The 17,806-nt window shown below is 41.1% G+C and overlaps 1 protein-coding gene across 3 annotated transcripts; it reads left to right on the top strand.

The window, feature by feature from the left end:
- The first annotated feature begins 57 nt into the window (after positions 1-57).
- Positions 58-8,736, top strand: ANKRA2 (ankyrin repeat family A member 2). Of its 3 annotated transcripts, none has more exons than XM_040579014.1 (9): positions 58-128; positions 857-1,253; positions 3,028-3,186; positions 4,556-4,621; positions 6,095-6,192; positions 6,340-6,465; positions 6,859-6,925; positions 7,018-7,098; positions 8,140-8,736. In XM_040579014.1, exons 2-9 carry the CDS (start codon positions 965-967, stop codon positions 8,193-8,195), a joined length of 942 nt encoding a protein of 313 aa, XP_040434948.1. In that variant the 5' UTR covers positions 58-128; positions 857-964; the 3' UTR covers positions 8,196-8,736. The 3 variants fall into 3 exon arrangements, with proteins under 3 accessions (XP_040434948.1, XP_040434946.1, XP_040434945.1); XM_040579012.1 differs by having other exon boundaries at positions 61-123; XM_040579011.1 differs by lacking the exon at positions 58-128 and adding an exon at positions 183-403.
- The last annotated feature ends 9,070 nt before the right edge of the window (positions 8,737-17,806 follow it).

The following is a 17,806-nucleotide window of genomic DNA, read 5'->3' as shown; positions in this document are numbered from 1 at the left end:
GATGCGTCATCAGGGGGCGACTCTCCGCAGCCAATCGCCGCCGCGCCGGGGCAGTAGGACGTCACTTCCCCCGCCCCTGCGCGGCTGGAGCAGCGGCGCCGAGGTGAGCCGAGCCGAGCCGAGGTGAGGTGCGGTGCCGGGAGCGGCGGTGCCGGGAGCGGCGCGGCGGGCCCGCTCGCTCGCTCCACCCGGGGGGTCCCGGGCGCCCGATAGTCTGTGGCGGGCGTTGCCGCAGCCGCAGCCCGCCTTCGGGCCTTTCGCCCCGGAGCTGGCGGCCCGTAGGGCGGGTGGAGCTTCGGGAGTGCCCGGGGCTTCCAGGCCGCTCTGCCTGCCCGGCACTGCCGCGGAGCCGAGAGAAGCCCCGGGTGTTCTGGGGTGTTTTACTGTCATCAGGCTGAATGGGGTTTGTTGTTTGACCACGGGTCTGTTTGAAGCCACTTATTTTACTCGCGGTATTAGAAGGCGTAGGAATCGTAAGGGACATAAAGTCACTTAAACTATTCCTTCAAGTCTAATGTTTTTAGGAAATAAAATAATCTCATTATATCTTGTTACTGTTGTGGTATAAGTGTGATTGACTGTGATGGGCTTTCTGTTGCAATCAGACTGATAATTTTGTACTGTCGTTTAGATGAAACTCCTACTGCCTTCATTACAAAATTTGGCTTAAATATCCCCATGATAAAACTCCAATGAAGGATTTGATCAATAGCTTGTAACAGAAGTAAGACTGATATTTCAGCAGGGTTTTTGACTATCAAAGCCAAAGGCCATAAGCTTAAGTGAAACCAAGTTTGGTGTATTCTTATGCTTTACTTCACCAGAACATTGTTAACCTGTGTTATGTGTGTTGCAGGTTGCTCAAGCGTCTGGATCTGGCTAGATACAGTTTGGTTGGTCAGAACTGCTCTTGGCTAGAAACTATGAAGAAGAATTTTGCATAAAACTTTTACAGACTAAGACCATGGCATCTTCAACAAATTTAGACATTGGGGCCCAGTTAATTGTGGAGGAATGTACAACTAGCTACAACCTTCCACCCATGCCAGACATTAAAGTGGAGCATCAGCTTGACTCTAGCACGGAGGAAAGCCCAGCTCAGAGTGTCGCAATGGGAATGAAATTCATTTTGCCCAATAGATTTGATATGAATGTCTGCTCACGATTTGTGAAATCTTTGAATGAGGAGGACAGTAAAAATATTCAAGACCAAGTTAACTCTGACCTTGAAGTGGCATCTGTCTTATTTAAAGGTTGAACTTCATGATACAAATTACGTGTGGACTGTGTCATTCTGTTACGCTGTTATGGTTTTTTTAAAAGAAAAAAAGCCTCAGCCTTATATGTGTGTTCATCAGTAAAAGTTTTCTAAAATTTGTTCCCCTAACACTTTTATTATATGCTTAATGGATTATTAACACAAAATTAATTTCCCCAATATTACTCTTAGATGATGTTTTTAAACTTATTTTGGTTGAAAAAGTAGTGGCACAAAAAGTCTCTAATGTAGTTTAATAAGAGCCGATGCTGATTATGAATACAAGCTTACTTCTTTTGTATAGCACGTCCTACAACATGCTACACATGGCTGAATGTATGTATCTTTACAAAATACTACAGAAAGCAATATATGGTCATTTATTTCGGTTTCAGTAGCTTTCTGCAACATATTTTATCTTTTCACTGGTACAGTTACAAAATTAAATGTGGCTGTACAAAGCCTGTAGTTGTAGTGATTGGCTTACCAGTCCAGCTTCATACTGCTTTAAGATGGTTACTCTGATTGTGTATCCCTGCAGCTCATCTCGAGCTATTGCTGGCAGCTTCATCAGAATTGATCTGTGCTTTTTTGTGGCTGAGCATATCAATAGAGAACAGAATTGAGACTTCTGTCTATTTTCCCTTAACAGTTGTGGTTTCCAATGCTCACTGCCCTATTTCAGACTGTTAGTAATGTATCTTTTCCCCAAGGTTGAATTTGACAAATACAAAACACAGACCTGTTGTGGATTTTGATGGTTTCTTTGACTTGTATTGTTTGGCTTCAGTTCAGCCACTGTAAAAATCAAACTTTTTTTGATTTGCAGGCCCTAAGAGCTTACTATTGGAGCTGCAGACCTGAATGGCAAACTTAGGCTGATCAGCAATAGGGTTGTTTTTTCTTGGGTAACATTTGTGGACCCCTTAGAATTAGTCCTGCAGATCCAGGGACCACAGGTCAAAAATCCTGGTAGGTCTCTTAATTTGATCAAGTCAGCTGTAGCTATTGGATTAGCAAACAACACGTAATTTCATTTTTGTCCTGTTACGCTCTACTTCTTTCAGTTGGTTCTCTCCCTGGATTTGCACTTGAGTTTATGATCTAGCTAGAAAAGTTAGAACAGATGAACAAAGCAGTACTGAATGACTTCTTGAATTCTACGTGGTGACTTGCTGTTGCATTTTATGTAAGTTAGTGTGGAATATCTCTCTTCCAGCTGGATAAGTATTCATAAGGCATTCATAATGCAGTTAGAGTTTTATCCAACAGGAATGGAAGGAGTCCTGGTAAAGAAAATTAGTGAAGGTCAACTCCACCCATGTGGTGGACTGGTTAGGCAGTAAGCAAAGGAATGAACTGAGCAGTTGCCTGACTGCATGGTTGACCAGAGCTGTGTCATGTTATTGTGCTACAGAGTGTTAGTAAGGGCATGTCAGGCTAAGTGAAGCCATTCTACCTGATAAATCCATGCCAGGTGTGTTGAAAACCTAGACAAAGGCTTACCTCATTTAGTCACCAAGGTGTCTCTGGGTGTCGTTATGCCGTATAGAACATGGGGTAGCAGCATTGTTTTAGGCTAGAAGTAAATACAGCCCTTCATTCTGCTCTCAGAATACACAGTGCAAAAAGCACGTCACAAAGCTTATTTAACATGGGGTTTATGGACCTTGTGAGTCTGGTGGTTTCTAGTTGACTGAGAATCTGTGGCTTGCTTTTAATGGTCTTACTAGCAGTGAAATCCTGTCTGTTTTCTCTGTTCAATGTAGCTGAATGCAACAGCCATACTTCTCCTTCCCCTGGTATCCAAGTAAGACATGTTTATACTCCATCAACTACTAAGCACTTCTCACCAATAAAACAATCAACTACCCTAACTAACAAACATAGGGGAAACGAAGTCTCTACAACGCCTCTGCTTGTAAACTGTAAGTATCCTTCTGTCTTACTGTTAATAATAATTTTGTGAACTGTATGTCAGATGCTTGACAGATTTTTCCAATTTTTTCTTTGGTACTGTAATGAACTTTAATATAGGAAGAAAACATTGAGAATAGTCTTGTATAATTTCACATGGTTCCACCCATAAAACAGTAAACTACTTGCTATATTGAATTAATGATTGAGGCATATTTTCCAGAAAGGATCTAATTCTTGATTTTAAAAATACAGGTAAAGATTTTTCTGACCCTTTCTATGCTTTAAGTTAATTTGTTTCATGTATTTGTTTTCAGAACTTGTGTATCTTATAAAGTTTATTAAAATTAGATGATTGGTAAGTGCTACAGACTGCTGCAAATGTGATGTTAGTCACAGATCTTGAAAGTCAAAAAGGGAGTATTATTTATGGGGGTTTGTTATTCTTAATTGTCAAACATTTTCTTCATAAATTCTCTGTAATTTACTTCATCTATAAATTACTACTTCTATAAATTACAAATCCAATATTTAGAAAATGAAAAGGCCACTTGCATGGGAAAAATTAATCTGGAGCTGCAACCTAGGCCTCTGAACAGAATATGCAGTCTTGCAGGAAAAAAATCATGTAGTAAATAGGAAGAGGGCAGTGAACACTTACATGTTATGCAATCATCTAATTTTGTTGTTATATAATGTGGGTAACCTGAGCACCTTTCAGATCTGTTCCAAGTTGTAATTATCAAGAACATGCAGCTGTGTAGAGTTAACTGTGGGATCAGATATTTTTTTCTTCATAATCTCTTAAGAATTCTTCTGCTTTTAATGCTTGGTACTTTTTATTAAAAACAAAATAAATTTAAAAACCCATTTATTTCTTCCTCTGTAGATGTCATGTTGTGTATACTTTTGTAATGTCTGATCTGTTCCCCATTGTAGTGATTGAGAGTCACTACTGGGTTTATTGAGCAGCATGACAGGTCTCCCGATGGCATATGATCTCTTAGATATCATTTTTAAACTATACAGCCTTAATTTACCAGAAGATGCTTACTTTCATTTGATAAATGTTCTTAATGTGATCTTTCATTGCTGACTAAGCAGCAGAGAAGAGAGTGTGTTGCCTTGTAAAGATTCAGTGTAGGAAGTATCTTTGCTTTCCAGTATGATTTCTACATTGGTTAAAAATTTACCTAAACCTACAAAACTTTTTGGTTTTTAAGATAGTGATTCTCGTTGTGAGTATAAGCTAAAACCTATCTACAGTCTCAAATACAGTTTCTGTGCTGCTCAAGCCAATGGACATGTTATGCCCAGCTCCAAATAGAGCAGAAAGAAAACTGGTGTGTGTAACACATGCTTTTGCTTCCCTTTTTGCAGCTTTGTCAGTTCATCAACTGGCTGCTCAGGGAGAAATGTTGTATCTGGCCACGCGTATTGAACAAGGTGAGACAGAGGGAGGTTAAATGCCTGCCTTTTTGCCTTGGGGAATTTATACCCTGTTGTGCTTGACCTTTTCCCCCAAAAGCTGTATTAAAAAAAAAAAAAAAACCAACAGAACCACTAAATTCTGGTACAAATTGAAGGCCATTTGAGGTACCTGTTCTTTGCAGATATAGACTATTGTTTCATGTTAGTCTTTATTTGCTCATTGCTATGATTTTGGGTTTCAAATTAAACATTAGCACTAATAGGAGTTGTAGGTAATTCCCTTCCTCCCCCTGCTCCCTATATAGCTATCTAGGTAATCCATGGACATGAGAAGAAAGCATCTATTAGTTCTATCAGAAGATTTAATTTTATTAACTGTGTAATTTAAAACACACTTCTATTAATGGTGGCTTACCTGTTCTATTTCATCAATCAACATATAGAGCTGTATGTTGGCTCACACCTGCAATATAATAGAGCTGCTCTGAGTTTTGTGATAGTCTTCAAGTGTGACATTTCTGTGTCCATAATACATGTACAAAATTTCAGCTATACATATTGTATTGAATTGAGTATTGTTAATAGTATATTCTTACTGTGTTATTAGCAGTCAGCCATGCTTTCAGTGCATCTTTGTTGAAATGTTCAGTGGAAAGCAGGTAATGAGTTGCCAAGTCTATATACTTTGTAATGAGCTGTGTATATGGAAAGCAAATAAGATTCTGAAATGTCAGTAACAGTTAAAAAAGCATATTATGGTGCTATGATAAGCTGAGGATTTGTTTAAGTACTTAAATCTTAGAATCATTTAGGTTGGAAAAGACCTTTGAGATCACAAAGTCCAACAATTAATCCAGGACTGCCAAGTCCATCAGCAAACCACGTCACTAAGCACTGCATCTACTACATTAGATATCTTTTAAAAATTTCAACTCAACTATTTGTCAGCCAATTGTTTTAAAAGTTTTTTTCCTTCTTGCAGCTGCACTACAAGTAGACCTTAATGGTTTCCACAAACACCCTGTTGATTCCATGAACTTTGAGGGGAATGGAGTTGCTTTACAAATTTACAAGACTATGTGGCTCGCTAGTAAAAAAACCTCACTTCTTACAGTACAATACAGAATGTACTACTTTGTTTCTCAAGCAGCCCTTTTCTTTCCAAAGATAAATTTTCTAGATTACAGAGAACTTGTAATATTTCTGAGTAAAAATAGAGCTTGATCTATAGAGCTTAAAAAAAAAACAATAAATAATCCAAAATCTTAAATTTTACTTTAGTTAGTTGTATTTTTTTTCTTCTTTCTTGGACCATTGATATTGCACCACCATTGGGATAGAATTTTGGTTTTAAAGTTAACATGAGAACGACTTTTAGGACACACCGATGCTTCAGTCCATTCACCATTGACATGTCAACACATTTCACCAGCTCATACAATGCACAGGTGAAAGGGATCACAAAGTTGCATATTTTTCTTTAAACAGAAAATGTAATCAATCATAAGGATGAAGAAGGATTTACCCCTCTGATGTGGGCTGCAGCTCATGGGCAGATAGCAGTAGTGGAATTTCTCCTCCAGAATGTAAGAAAAAAATCTACACTTCATTTTAAATTTCAGTTTTCCTTCCTAAGTTTTCAATGTTGCTATACACTTTAAAGTTGTAAAGTTAAGTTCTGTGTAAAATATCATGTTAAAAAAGGGCATGGTTAATTTGAATTTTTTTTTCAGGGTGCAGATCCTCAGATTTTGGGGAAAGGGCGAGAAAGTGCCCTCTCACTGGCTTGCAGCAAAGGATACACAGATATTGTCAAAATGCTGCTGGACTGTGGAGTTGATGTCAATGAGTATGACTGGGTAAGACCCTAGCCTGAATTTATGTCGGAGAGTACTCTGGTCCAGAGTTTAAAACAGGGCACAGCACTGGCTTGGGTCTGAAAATTGTTCTACCTCTTCTGAAATATCTGAGAGTTTCAAAACTTACATAGGGTAAGAGAATTTGTCCCTACTAGTTCTGACTTCTTGGTGAAAAGAGAATGAGCATAATGCCGAATCCTTATAGAAAGGTAAGTTTACAGTCTAAACAGTAGACAAAAAAAATGGACATTTTGAAAAAATAGAACATCATTTTTATGATGATGATGACTCTGAAGTCTGTTATTGGTACATAGAAGTATACTGGTGTGTTCAGGAATTACAATTGCAGACTGCTCAAGCATTAAGCGTCAAGGCTTTTCTCTGCTTTTGCAGAATGGAGGTACACCTCTTCTGTATGCAGTACATGGGAACCACGTGAAATGTGTAAAAATCCTCCTTGGTAAGCAGACTGTCTAAACTGAATTATCAGTAATAACATACTATCACTTGTCATTGTCAGAAATACAAGGGGTTTTTTCCTGTTCTACATAGAAAGTGGTGCTGATCCAACTATAGAAACAGATGCTGGCTATAATTCCATGGATTTGGCTGTAGCTTTGGGCTTTCGGAGTGGTGAGTATTGCAAATGGAAATTCTTTGATTTTTATTTTTACTATTCTTTGTTTTTGTAGCTGCTGTAATAGCCTAGTAGCGGTTTTGCAGAAGATCCCTGTGCTAAAAGTCTTAATACACCTAAATGTATCAGCCCAAAATGGGTAGGAGCTTCTGTCCCCACCTCAGAAAGCCAGGTACCTAGTAAGAAAGCAACACTGACCTGGATTTGCATCTGTGGGCACAAACAGTGGTGTGTAGGGCTGATGCAGCCATGACCCAGACTGCTGCTCCCTCACCCTTGTACAAAGGAGTGTGTGTTGCTCTGGTCAATGCTAAAGAGGCCTGCTCTCACCCTGGTGCTCTTTTGGTTGACATTACGTGATGTACTTTGCAAAACCTTCTTTCCCCTGTCAGACTAGCTCTAGTATATCTTGGAAGGAGACAGTAATAGTGCCAGGATCAGTGAATTAGGCAACCTTACTTGGCTCTGGAAAACAGAGGCAAAGAAAGAACTCTCCATTGTTTTTCCCTTCCGCTGCCTTCAGTTTGAAAGCTGTGAAATGTCTGCCATTACAGAAATGAGCTGAATCAAAAAATAAGCCCAGCACTGCGTGTGTAGCTTCTCCAAGCAGAGCCCTGTGCTTATGGGGGACAGGGATGGGCAGTAACTTCACAGATGCCTAGATGTAGGACCGCTTCAAGAGTTAAGTCTCAAAATGTTTCACAGAAGTAGTTCCTAATAAACTGGTTTTCCCTACTTTCCATTTATAGGCTTAAAAATTTGCTTTCCATATGCTATCTGCTTATTCAAACCAGAGAACAGATCATCACCTCCAAAAACAATCATCTGCCTTACTGGGTGTATTGTTTTTGCGTTGTATGAGGCTTTTATTTTCTGCAGGGATGCAAACTCTCTTCCCAGGGTGAATTTATTCCTGTCTGTTTTTCATTATATGATTGTACAGAACAAGCTGGCATCTTCCAGGAAAAAATAGTACAGCCCTAAAAATGTGAAAAAACATTGAACACTGATTAACCTGATTTTTTTCTCTACTTTAGTTCAACAGGTTATTGAGTCGCATTTATTAAGGCTACTTCAAAATATCAAAGAGTAGTGGCGGACTCTCCTGTGGTTCTCAGTTCTTGGCTTGGAGATTTGACCTGCTTTTTAGCCCTGCAATCAGTGACAAGGGTTGGTTGTTTTGTAACTTTACCTCAGCTCAACTATTGGCTGGTTTTAGTTAAGCCTTTTAATATTCCTCCTCTTTTTTCACTATTGTTCATAGAAATATGAAATGTCATCCTTTCCTTAAATATGTTTTGTGTAATTTTAGAAGAAAAAGGCAGTTGTGCATGAAAAACTTTGTAAATAAAACCACTTTTGTCCATCTAAATGTTTAGTGCAAACTGAGTGCAGTTGGTCACACTGTGCTGTCATACTTTATCACATCACTGATACATACTCATGGGAATAAATCTGTTTAGATACTGAGGTATATTGCCATAGAAGATAGATCTCTTCACTGTTAATATCAAAATGTGCACCATGTGTGATTGTTTTCCCAGACCCCCAGTTAATATTAATCTGTCAGCTTTTGTCTTAAGCTCCGTCTTAAAAATCAGACAAAAAGTTGGTAATAAATTTAAGGACTCTGATGATGGTAGTTTAATTCCTAGCTCTTTCCTTTCCACCTGCCTTCCTGTTGTAGTCCTAAAACAAGTAGGCCAGGATGTCAGAGGCAGAAGTTTCTCTGGTGTAAGGAAGCCTAATTGCAAGTGCAGAATTCCTAGCTCCTAAATATCTGCCCTGCAGTGGCTGAAAGCAGACATCAGCTGTCTGGGAAGAGAAGCCAGAGCCTACTGCATTCCAGCATTCTTCAGCTGAAGTGCAGTCCTTTGGATCGCAGGTTGGAAGGGACCATAAGGACCATCAAGTCCAACTCCCTGCTCCTCGCAGGACTACCTAAAACTAAACCGTATGACTAAGAGATGCTCCTTGAACTCTGACAGGCTTGGTGCTGTGACCACTTCCCTGGGGAGCCTGTTCCAGTGACCAACCGCCCTCTCAGTGAAGAACCTCTTCCTAATGTCCAATCTGAGCTTCCCCTGACACAGTTTCATTCCATTTCCTTGTGTCCTATCGCTGGTCACCAGAGAGAGGGGATCAGCACCTCTGCTGCCCACTTGAGGGTGTGGATGTCACCATAGGTCTGATGAGTGGATGAGGGTGGGGACAAGACAGCCCTCCCATTGAGTCATGATGTTTGGAAAGGGTCCCCTTGCTTTCAGAATTCCTTCTCAGCGAGGAGTGTAGGTGCAGCTGGATCCAGTCCTAGTCTCGCACTTGGTCAGAAGTTTAAGTCTGAAGGATTATGTGTGCAGCCACTTGTCAGTGTTAATGTTTGCCTGTCAGAGTCCAGTTTAAGGACTTTCCCTGAAACAGGTTTTCAAAGCTGAAAAAAACAGATAATTTATTAAAGTGACAGATAAGTTTGGAGCTGCTGTTGATTAAATACACCTACTGCACAAATTGAGCTCAAGTTGAAAATTCAGTGCTTTTGTTAACAGTATCCTGGGTAACATCCAGTGTAGGTGGAGCACAAATCTTAACAAAGAGGTGTCCCTGCTTGGGAAGAAGAGCAGTTCAGCCTGTTGACCTGTTCGGTAGTTAAGAATTCTGATCCTCAAAAAAAAGAATTTTTAAAATGCCAGATTTTACACTTGTGGTGAGGTGGGGCTGTCAGCCACTGTGTGCCGACTGGCCCTTAGCAAGGTGTTGGTTCGGAAGGTCGGTTGGGCCCGATGGTTCAGCGCGGAGCGGGGGGGTTTGGGTGCAGACCCAGATTGATGGTCACAGCTGTGCGGGGTCTTCCTGGCCCTCACAGAAGCAACACCAGGCTGAGAGGCCCCCGCTGCAGCCCGGGCATCAGTCAGCTTGCCTGTTAGTCTGCATCTGTTAACTGCTCTGTGAGGTGCACACGCTGCTCACGTCAAACTCCCAATGCCACTTGCAGCCAAATACAGTCAGTCATTGTTAGGACAGGATGGGGGGGCAGGGGGGGCTCCCTGCCACAATACACTACAACAAGGTGACTCCTCAACCTTCTCCAAGCTGAGCAAACCATGTGACCTCACCCGCTCCTTCCAAATTCTTGCCCTTGAGGCCTGTCACCATCCTCTGGACACGCTCTGATGTCCTCCTTGCATTATATCGAGGCGCCCAAAACTGCACACCGTGCTCAAGGTGGGGCTGCACCAGTGCAGCACAGAGTGGGACAGTCGCTTCCCTGCACCAGCTAGTTACGCTGTGCTTGATGCACCCCAGAACACAGTTGGCCCTTCTGGCTGCCAGGTCACACTGTTGATTCACCTCCAACTTGCCATCCACCAGATCTCTTTCTGCAAGGGCTGCTCTCCAGACTCACATCCCCCAGTTTGGGGGGGATGTCCCAGTACAGCTGTTTAGTTATGACAGCAATTACAATTTTGCAATTAGTTGAAAAATCAGGCAATGTTAACCAATTTTCTGGGACCTCTACACTTAATCAAAACTACACTGAGTGATGGGATGTGTCATAAGTTTCCCACAAATTATAAGCTTTTGAGAAAGACTTCTCGGAAGCTTCTCCCCCGACAGTACATAGTGTTTCCTTAAGCGTTTCTCCGTTGTGTCCACTAGAGGTCTGGCACCAGTTCACATACGCACACCCCAGCCCCTGCCCTCCTCCCCCGTCCATGCATAGCAAGCCCCATCTATTCGCTTCCATAGTCACTACATAGTGACTAATACAGTGTCACTTCCATGTTTTAATTTTTCTATTTGAAAATCATTCCATACACAAAGTAAAATACTGTTTAACGTACACACACATACACTGGAAGGCTGGGGAATAATCCAGCCAAGTTCTTTTAAGTCTGAAACAATGAATCCAAAATGATAGTTTTGTTATTTCAAAGTGACTAAATATACAACACGGGAAAACATAGGGAAAAAACCCCAGACCTACATAGAATAAAGCTGAATTCCTGACCACGTTTCTAACTCTGTACTGAAACATCTATGGTATATAGGTGTAAATCAGCTCAGAATTAACCTCTGCAAGGTTGTTTGTGTGAAAGCCAGTCTGGAGATCCATTCCTTTTATGAAGCCGAAATCCAAAATGGAATGAACCTTAAGGGAGGTGAAGCAAGAAAATGTAACTGATCTTCCAGGTGTTGGTGAAATCTTTGCTGCATTTGAGTACTGTTTGTCACCCAGGCTTTGACACTTGTATTTTTATGTGGGGTTTACACCAGTTTTACTGTATCATGCATGATTAAATCAGATGAAAGAAACAGTAAATCTGACATGCCTTGGAAGCAAGAGAGGTAAATTGTTTCATAATCAAACTCTGAAAAGAGTTGTCTTAATTATAATTTTTAAATAAAAATACTTTTAAAATAAAATAACATGAACTGGCAATTACCATAAAGTTGTGTATTAGGAATACTGAGACTTTATGGCCTCTGTAATAAACAAATTTTGTTGAAAAGCAATGCAAATAAAATGCAGTCTGTGTCTTCTTGAATTACCATAACCTAAGCCACCATTTCTAATTAATCTTTAAGACATCTTCTGTACAGGCATGCTATATAAGTATGCATGAGGAACAGAACTTTCTTTTTCATAAAACTTCTTCCATCTTTTTGCTGTAAAATCTCAAGCAACTGTCAGATTGCCATCATCACACATCCTGCGAAAGTCAGTACGAAGGTGAAGGCAGTCATCTTTCAGAGGCTGTTTCCTGCATTAAGAGCCCTTCCTGTAGCATAACATTATGCTGCTCAGGCAATGAGCGTGGAGTTGAAGCTTTCAGTGACTCTTCTGAGGGCAGGGAACAATCAGTATTTTGTAAGCTATGATTCAGACACCTTGAGCAAAACTGAAGAGTTACAAACTGGAGCAGGGGGAGAATATATGCAAAAAAAAAAGCTTTACTCACCGGAAAAAAAAGAAGTCAAGAAAGCACAGACAAGCATTGATCATGCAATATTGACAGCATGCTTCACTCCACATACTTTGTGTTTCTCTGAGGCACAATAATAAAGTTTTGTTTCTCTTGGTGTAAATACTTCTCAGTATCCAGTTTTCTTAGTTTATAGCAGTAAAAATTGTAAAGCCCTGATTCAGCATTGGTAAGTGTTTTGAAACATCAGCCTGCTGATTTTGTTTTGGTGAACAATTTCTATAGCGTCTGATGGCAGGGAGAAGACATCAGGAATTACCTGCAAACTGCACCCATGGGTCTGAAGGCAGCAGTGTTTCCTTACTACACCATGCCACAAGACCAGAGGAGTTCAAAAATTCTGCAGCTAAAATTTTAACTCCAAGTTGATTCTCTCCAAACCTTTTACCAGAAGCTCTTGCCAATGTAATTTCTTACGGGGCTGTTAATACCTTACATTCAAACTTGAATGACATCATACTGTATTTCAGAGCTTTAGCAAACAAGTTGCTTTTCCTAATTAACTGAATTATTTTTGCCAAATTCAATGTGGAGCATGTAATCACAATGTCATGAATTCTGCCTCACAAAGCAGACTGCCTAGCAGCTCCATGTAGTAGTAACAGCCAAATGCTTCAGAGCTACACAAGGTCTTTGTCTCATTGACTCACATTTGACTTTGCAGGGTATGCTGGTCTGTTCAACAGAGGGAGTACACAACAAATGAACTCTAGTCTGCAATGCAGTGGGTATGACATTTGTCAGAATTAGTATTCATTTATAGCTGCTACTACTGGCTACAACAGCTTACAAACTTTACAGTGCAAGACAGGCTTTGTCTGGCAGGGAGAAAAAAGCAAGCTAAGGCAGCAAGCAGCTCTGTTCATAGAGGGCAATAACGTAGGTGTGAAATAATTCTACCAAGGAGAAGACAAAATTTGTACACATCCACTTAGTAATTGCTCAGGGAAATTCTGCCTCCTCACGGTTAGGTAATGGCTTAGAGAGAAGCCGAACCAATGAAGACAGTGAATAATAACCATTAATATTCGATTAAAAGAAGTTAAGATGTTGTCTCTAAAGCGATTCTTAGAGGAACTGTGACTTGAAACTACAGCTCAGTGCCATCACCATTCTACCACGAAGCCCTAAAAGAACCCATCTGTCCCTGCAGCATCAGGGGACAGAAACAAAACTTTACCTCTATACATTTTCATCCAGACAGGATTCAGTCAAGTGAGGAGTTAATTATGTACAATGTTAGCATTACTATTTGCATGTAAATTTGATGAGCACCTTGTAACACTCTTCCCTGTCTGTTCTGGTTTTCCCTGGGTCTGTGACTAGTTCCACTCTGTTGCCTTCTTTGTTCATGTGTCTTGTACTTTGAATTCCCCACTTGTACTCCTGAGACAGTTACAGAAAGCAGCAACCTCCTGCTGGACCTTCCCAGGGTAAAGCCTTGTCTCCCTTCAGCCTCCAGTGGGTTTTTCCTTGGTATTTTAAAAAAAAAAAAAAAAAGAACAAAAAACCCAAAACAAACCCCCAAACAGTATCCTGCACCTCCTTATGCCACACAGGGAGCTGGTGTCCCTCAGCAAGGAGCCAAGGGATGGAAGATAAGGTCTGCACTCTACCTTTCCCAAGATTCATGCGAGGTGATTGCAGCTCCTCACTGTGGCACCAGAGGCAAACCTTGTCCCAGGGCCAAGATGCAAGGTTTCCACCACGGCACTCTTTCCCCTCCCCCCCGAGAATTCAGCAGTTGGTATCCCAATGGTATTGCTGCAGAAAGACTGCTCCTCGGCTCCAAAGAGATGGAAATCAGCCACTGAACCTTATTCTTACTTGGCTGAGACACAACATTGACCTCTGCTTGGGGCATCCACCAATTCTGGATTTGCAAAGCTGTTTTACTGTGCCTCGGTCCTACATAATTCCAGTAACCTTTAAGTAATCTTGAAGCTTACTTCTTTAAACCCTGATGATGCTACTTAACTCACAGCCTGAAAAGACAGCTGTAAACTAAGGCCAGAACTACAATTTATTTTCTACAAGTGTTTTGTAACAGTACTTGAGGACAGAAAGTATCTGAAGTAAAGCACCCATTAAACCTTATCCTAATTCTAGGTAACTTGTCCTGCCTAAGCAGTTCACATTCACAGCTCTAGCTAATCCCTAGCTTAAACCAGATGCAACTCCATATTCTGATGAAACTGTAAAGGATAAGGGACAGAAAAGGAAAGAAAAAGACTGTATTTACTGGTATGATAAACTAAAATCTGTTCTGCATTTTTTCACTAGGAAGCTGATTGTTACAGGCATTCCAGCAGAGTTTTTCCTGAACACTGTGGACCAGACTTTTTTCCCTCTGCAACAACAGTATAAATCACTGGAGTTCAGACACAGCCCATCACTAGAATGATCATCATTAGTATTGTTATAGCAGTTCCGCTTGCATGTGCCTCCCGCTGTGCAGCACATAATGCTTTCAGGAAGTACACTGCTCTGTCTGGCAATAAATGTATAACTGAGTGAATTAGGAATCCAGTCACTTGGAACTTTAAAGATCAAAGATATTGTTAGAGGTTAGTCCTAGGAATGACATCTGAATAGATCTTTCCGTTGAGGGTGATTTGTCACCAAATTAAGCTAGCAGCTCTCCAGGCATACAGGACTGTAAAGCATGTCAGTCGATCTACAGCAGATGAGCAGTGATGAAGCCAACCATGCACACAGAAATCAGCGGGGAAGGTTGCAAAGCCCGACAGACACAGAGACATAAACTGCACAGCAACAAGGTGGATTACAGCTGTGGGGCTGTGCTGTACAGCTCATCCTTTCCTGCAAGAAGAAACCCAAGTAATCTCTGAATAATCCTCTGGGGGAAAAAAAAAACAACAACAAAAAAACCCAACACAAACCCAAACCTAACCTGCATTATGGTGAGTATTGTTTTGATCTGCACATGCTCTTCCTTAGCACTGCTATCAAAACATGGCAAATACAGCCACGTGACAAGCTTTTCACAGCCCATGGTTTTTTATAGCACATCAGCATTTCTATTTCATAAATGGAAAATACAGCTTACAGGACAGTATCATTTTCACACAAGTGCTAGCATGCATCACTTGCAAGTATTTCATGAGGATGGTATCATACCACCCAATGGCTCAACTCAACCTATTTTACTGTCAGCTAGCAGACACTGGATGACGTGCAATCTGCAGGCAAAGTTGATGTGCCAGCACGTAGCCAGGCATCTAGCATAGCTGAGAAATGGGAAGCTCTGACTAAATCCTACAAATCCCTGCATCCTGCATTTTGTAGCTACTATTCTACACCTAGATTATCTTAGATGTTATAACCTAAAGAACTCAAAACACAGTTGCTTCTGAAAATGCATCACAAAAACAGTTTGCCTAGCTACTCTGCATCTGTTGTGTGTCTACCACAAGCATAGGGTAAGACCACAGGCAGAACAACATTGCCATTGTCTCCAAGAAGGCTTTTGTTTAGAAGCATTATGCTTTTCTCACATAAAACATGAAGGTTTCAAGGAGATCCACAGGCTCCCAGAAAATACAGTAGTGGATCCTTTAAGGTTCAAGTTCCCCTTGGAATTTAACTTAAGAGTTTGCTGACATAGTTTGTCTGTCAAATGCACTGTATTTCCTGATGAAACTGGAAAGCTACTGAGATGGGAGCATAATTGAAAAAGCAAAAGTAAAAAAAAAATTTCAGGTTTTGAAACAAGTAATAGTGGTTAATTTTCAAAGTACAAATAATTAAAATAGGACAATGCTAAAATATGAGGGAATATAATGGATGCAGAGGGCCTGTTCTACCAACATGAGAAGGCTGACACACTAAAGCAGAATGACAGTCCATCTAGTCTACAGTTCCTGACAGAGGTCAGCTGGACACCAGTGTATACGTGCATGAGGTCACATCTAAGCAAGTCTGAATTTTGTATACTGGTGGAAGAGCATGACTCAGTGAATCCTGAGACCTGTAGGCTACTCCAGCTTCTAAAAAAACCACACACACACCAAAAAAATCTTAATCACCCCCGAGTAGGAATTACTGGAGCATGAAACGCTGCAGATGTACATGGGAATTGTTTATCCAAATGCTGCCCCCAACATATGCTGAAGGCAAACGCCAGCTGCATGAACTGGCTACACTGGTTTCACACTGTTTAGGAACCTCCCTAAACCAGGAAGAACTGCACCATCTCCTGATTCCGAACACCGAGTGGTGCAAATCAGACAGAGGGGAAATAAATGAATTTTCACATTAACTCCTCCCTGCTGCTTTGGACATCAACTGTCCCAGGGACAAAAATTTGTAATGCACCCCTCAAATCAATAAGCCTGCCTCTCGGCTGCCACAAGCGTTCAGTTTTTTCACTTCATCTCATGTTTAGTTTAGGCATGCATCCTACAAACACACGCTGACATTACCTTTACGGGATCAGGAGCCTTGAGGCAGTAGCTGTCTCTCACCATGTGTTTACATAAGGCTCATGCCTGGTGGGGGCAGATGAATCCCCCCAACTATAACACAACGAAATGTGAGTTGAGTGACCTGTATAGGTGAAGCCAAACCATGACAGAAATCAGCAAAAATGCACATTGATAAGTAATATGCAGAAATAAAACAGTATAATAAAAAATATTGTAAAAGTGGCTCCTGCCCATTCAAGTCTGCTCACTATCACAGCCGTGTTACTCACTTAAGTGGCTCTAATGAGGCATCACCATTTCCAACTCCTGCTAGTGCTGAAGAAGCAACAATGATCTTAATCACCACATGCACTAACCAACACCATTCATTCTACCATGACTGCTGGTTACACTCAACAGGTATGCAATGCCACAGATCTCAAACACTGGCGTCACAGATCTAGCACAGATTTCAGCCCACATAACCATCTTTATACTATCTTCAGCCTGCACAGTCACAAGAGTGTAAGAAGCCCTCCTGGATCTCAGTTGGGTCTTCAGAGGTGGCAGCAGTCTTACTTATGCATAGTTATTAGGAACTCATTGCAAAACAGCAGCCCACAAAATGCTACTGCCAAGAGATCTGACCCTCAAGCCATACTCTGTTACCTCCGCAATTGCCTGATGCAGTTGCTGGAAATAACAGGGAAGCATAGCAGGACTAGCCACAGTTCCTGGAGCCGTGGCTTACACCCAGAACTTCTCCCATTTCAGTAGATAACTTCCGACACCTTCAAATCTTGCTTAATCCTATTGCGTAAACCCTGGTGAAGCAGGTGCAAACACTGGGTACACGTTACATGTTGGTTGCGAAGCAGGAGGGTGCTCAGGTATACATGGCTGAAACTTTCAAAGATACCAGCATAAGCCTACTAGGGTTACTAACTCAGGTGCAGCTCCATACACAACTACGTAAGTCTCAAAATCAGAGGAAGCAAGACCTGTTCAACTCAACTTCAGGTGTCTCCTGAAAACTGGGAGAGCAGGACAAAAGCCGCATCTCCATTTTTCCAGTACTTTTAAAAAAACCAAAACACCACACCAATACTCATACTTAAGAAGAATGTAGAATAAGGATTTCATGTGCAGCAGATACTTCCACGGTTATCTGCCAATACCCTGCACAGCACATCAAATCCCTGACTGAGAACAGCGTTGCAAATGTTGGTTATTGGGTATCAAAAGCAAAAGCACTGTGCTGCATGATCAAACTGACCTTCAACCAAGCCAAG

The sequence above is a fragment of the Falco naumanni genome, chromosome Z (assembly GCF_017639655.2).
Source record: "Falco naumanni isolate bFalNau1 chromosome Z, bFalNau1.pat, whole genome shotgun sequence".
NCBI lineage: Eukaryota > Metazoa > Chordata > Aves > Falconiformes > Falconidae > Falco > Falco naumanni.
Note: the sequence above shows the minus strand (reverse complement) of the source record. Positions and strands in the feature narration are given on the sequence as shown.

Bases quoted from the DNA above. Each gene is read 5' to 3' on its own strand.
- ANKRA2 (XM_040579014.1), top strand. From the start codon at position 965: ATGGCATCTTCAACAAATTTAGACATTGGGGCCCAGTTAATTGTGGAG. The intron at 1,254-3,027 runs GTTGAACTTCAT...TGTTCAATGTAG, and splicing joins GGCATCTGTCTTATTTAAAG to CTGAATGCAACAGCCATACT. The intron at 7,099-8,139 runs GTGAGTATTGCA...TCTCTACTTTAG, and splicing joins AGCTTTGGGCTTTCGGAGTG to TTCAACAGGTTATTGAGTCG.